We start from the raw sequence: 3,843 nt of genomic DNA, 5'->3' as shown, positions 1-3,843 counted from the left end.
AAGCAATAGCAACATACTAAACGATCGAGTGCTAAGCTAACGGAATGGGTCAAGTCAATCACGTCATTCTCCTAATGAGGTGATCTCGTTAATCAAATGACAACTTATGTCTATGGCTAGGAAACATAACCATCTTTGGTTAACGAGCTAGTCAAGTAGAGGCATACTAGTGACACTCTGTTTGTCTATGTATTCACACATGTATTATGTTTCCGGTTAATACAATTCTAGCATGAATAATAAACATTTATCATGATATAAGGAAATAAATAATAACTTTATTATTGCCTCTAGGGCATATTTCCTTCATGTTAATCTACACTACTTAATTGCCTTACGTTGCAACGCGGTATACATCTTCTAGTGGTTCGCCATTACTATTGGAGATGTGATTTAACTCAACCTGCTCAAGTAACTATTGTGGGCTGCATGCACTGCACCGTGTTGTTGTTCGATTTTATTTTCTAGAATACGCAAATTGCGTACCATGGCTTTACAGAAGAAAAGAATTGTAAGTACAAGATGACTACGCCTTGCTGCGAGACTAGCATACACTCCACATCCGGCTAGTCCAAAGACAGCCACCAATGATCAGACAACTACCAAGCAAAAGGGCTTGCCTAAAAGCGAAAAACTTCGGCGCGTCTCGACCGACGTCGATCACCTCCGAAGAATAGTAGCTCCCACCAAGCTTCGCTTGTCGATGCACTATCCCCCCTTAATGCCTAAAGGAGGTGGCAAGAGGACTGAAGGACTCGATCCGACTTGAGGAAGGCACCGTCTTACATTTGGGTCAAGTATTCCCGAGGTATTGACCAATTTAAGCACGGAACAATTAATATCGCACACATCCCAAAATATATGTGTATGGTCAGATAGCACAAATCACATGTCGCCCTATCCAGAACATCCGATGTAAGTTCTGTCCAGAACGTCTCACAAATGGTTTGGACTTTGTCACCGCTAACATTTTCTTGGTGATCAATGCCATTCTTGTTACCAGGAGTGGTTTCAGAACAGATACATGGATGGGGGACCAGCTCATGATGCCTTGGCTATGCCGTTGGGACATGCAAACATGGTCCAGAATCTAGCTTTTGATTTGTCAGGGTAAGCTGGTACTAGAATGTTAATAGCAAATTAATATCTGGACGCCGCGTGTTAGTATGTATGTTCACTCATTTTAGTACGTATGTAATCATTATTTTGAAAAAGCTAAATGATTTTATATTAAGGAACAGATGGAGTATATTTTAACCACGTGCCACTACCTAAAACAGGCTCTGCATTGGTCCTAAGCCTTTAATAATTATAACACTCTCTTCCAACCGCTGTGCAATGCCCTCAAATGGGTTGTAGCGGGGTGCGGTGACCACGTGAGTGCCAGCAAACATGACCTTGCAGCAGCCTCCAAGGCACAGTGCCGTCATGCAACGATATCTGTATAAGTTGTGGTCCATATTTTTTTTTTACATTATTACTATTGTTAATTTTACCATTAATTTTTTTATTTGGACCGATTAACAACAACAGAACCATCCGGTTAAGATTTATATATGGATGTGTCTATAGAAAGCTATACTCGTGTCTGTTAATCTACACTACTTAATTGCCTTACGTTGCAACGGGGTATGCATCTTCTAGTGGTTCGCCATTACTATTGGAGATGTGGCATAAATCAACCTGCTCAAGTAACTATTGTGGGGTGCATGCACTGCACCGTGCTGTTGTTTGATTTTATTATCTAGAATACGCAAATTGCGTATCATGGTTTTACAAAAGAAGAGAACTGTAAGTACAAGATGACTACGCCTTGCTGCGAGCGTAGCACCCACTCCACATCCGGCTAGTCCAAAGACAACCATCAACGACCAGACAACTACCAAGCAAAAGAGCTTGCCTAAAAACAACAAACTTTGCCGCGTATCAACCTACGCCGGTCACCTCCGAAGAACAGTAGCTCCTACCAAGCTTCGCTTGTCGATGCAGCATCCCCCCTTAATGCCTAAAGGAGGTGGCAAGAGGATGGAAGGACTCGATCTGACTTGAGGAGGGCACCGTCTTAGAGCAACTCTAGCAGACCTCGCATCCGCCCCCGACCCGGAAAATAACCGCCAAAATGCGGGTAGGGGCGGAAAAACCTGCCCGATCAGACCCCGCATACCACCCCGGCCCGGAATTTTTTTTAAGGGGCGCGGCAAAATCTTGGCCCCAAATCGCGAATACGCGGGTTTTCCCCTCGCAGCTGCGGTGCCCTACATCACAAAGAAGCAGTTGGCGGGAGGGACATTTCAGCCCGCGCGCCTTTTCCCCACCCCTTCCGCCGCCGACTGCCCTTGCTTCCGCCTGTCCGCCGACGGCGCTTCCGGCCAAATCTGCGGGCCGAATCGCGCCGCGGGGCCGCCCCCACCCTCCCGCGCCATCACGCTGCACCGACCGCCCGGATCCGGCGAGAAGGAGCGGCGCCCTCGACGCCGCCGCCGCCGGGGATTGACCACCGTCGAGCCCGCCCCTCGTCCCCGCCCAGGATCATCCGCCGCATCTGCCACCGGTTAGTGCGTATTTTGGTGATTTTCGCGAGCGAGCGGTATAGTTGATTGACGCGACGATATGCATGTAGATGGAGTTGAGCCCGTGCGAGAAGTTGTTGCTCTCAGATTCGTCCGACTTGGATGACTCGGATGTTGAGACCATGCTTGCGAACTTTCGGCAGCAGACATTAGTCATGGCACTTGCTGTGAAGGAGCACGAAGACGAGAACCCGAAAAGGTGGCGAGGATCGACCGTCGGGCATCTTTGCATTCCTCGGAATCGTCATCTTGGGAACGAGATGTTGATGCAAGACTACTTCGCGGATAATCCTACATATCCACCGCACCTCTTCCGGAGAAGGTACCAAATGCGCCGATCCCTCTTTGTGAAAATTGTTCAAGCTTGCGAGGCAAATTGCCGGTATTTTACTCAAAGAAGAAATGCTGCGGGCTTAAAGGGATTTAGTGCATATCAAAAAATCTCCGCAGCTATGCAGGTGATTGCATATGGTGTTCCGGCTGACTATGCCGATGAGTACCTTCGCATTGGTGAAGATACTATAATTGAGTCAGTGCGTAGATTTACAAATGTGATCATCCGTGTCTTTGGTCCTGAGTATCTTCGGGCACCCAACGAGGATGACACAAAGAAACTGATGTCATCTAATGAGAGGAGAGGTTAGCCTGGCATGCTAGGTAGCATTGATTGTATGCATTGGACATGGAAAAATTGCCCGAAAGCATGGCAAGGAATGTATTGTGGCAAGTCTCGTGATGCAACAATTGTGCTAGAGACCGTAGCATCCGAGGATTTACGGATTTGGCATTGCTTCTTTGGTATGCCGGGCACTCTCAATGATATCAATGTGTTGCAACGGTCTCATTTGTTTGCTAGGCTTGCTAGTGCTGATGCTCCTGCTTGCAACTACACTATCAATAGGCATGAATACACAAAAGGGTACTATCTTGCAGATGGTACATAACCTCCTTGGTGCACATTTGTCATGAGCATCAAAGAACCCAAAACTAAAAAATAGTGTGAATTTGCAAGGGTGCAAGAGGCAGCCCGAAAAGAAATTGAAAGAGCATTCGATGTTTTGCAATCTAGGTTTGCCATTGTCCATGGTCCTGCTCTTTTTGGGATAAGAAAACCTTGAAAAATATCATGACATGCTGTGTTATCCTTCACAATATGATTCTTGAAGATGAGAGAGGAATGAACTTGGAATTCTTCTACGACAATGTGGGTAGCCGTGTCAAACCAGCTAGAGACCCTCACCGCATTAAAGCTTTTCTTCAGACATACAAGGAG

General features: G+C 46.5%; 1 protein-coding gene across 1 annotated transcript; it reads left to right on the top strand.

The window, feature by feature from the left end:
- Window positions 1-2,620: 2,620 nt before the first annotated feature.
- LOC141040599 (uncharacterized) lies at window positions 2,621-3,214 on the top strand. The gene has a single exon (XM_073506709.1). It carries the CDS (start codon window positions 2,621-2,623, stop codon window positions 3,212-3,214), a length of 594 nt encoding a protein of 197 aa, XP_073362810.1.
- Window positions 3,215-3,843: the final 629 nt, after the last annotated feature.

Source organism: Aegilops tauschii, chromosome 2 (genome assembly GCF_002575655.3).
Source record: "Aegilops tauschii subsp. strangulata cultivar AL8/78 chromosome 2, Aet v6.0, whole genome shotgun sequence".
NCBI lineage: Eukaryota > Viridiplantae > Streptophyta > Magnoliopsida > Poales > Poaceae > Aegilops > Aegilops tauschii.
The sequence above is the reverse complement of the archived record's forward strand: the minus strand, read 5'-3'. Positions and strand labels throughout refer to the sequence as shown.

Bases quoted from the DNA above. Each gene is read 5' to 3' on its own strand.
- LOC141040599 (XM_073506709.1), top strand. From the start codon at position 2,621: ATGGAGTTGAGCCCGTGCGAGAAGTTGTTGCTCTCAGATTCGTCCGAC.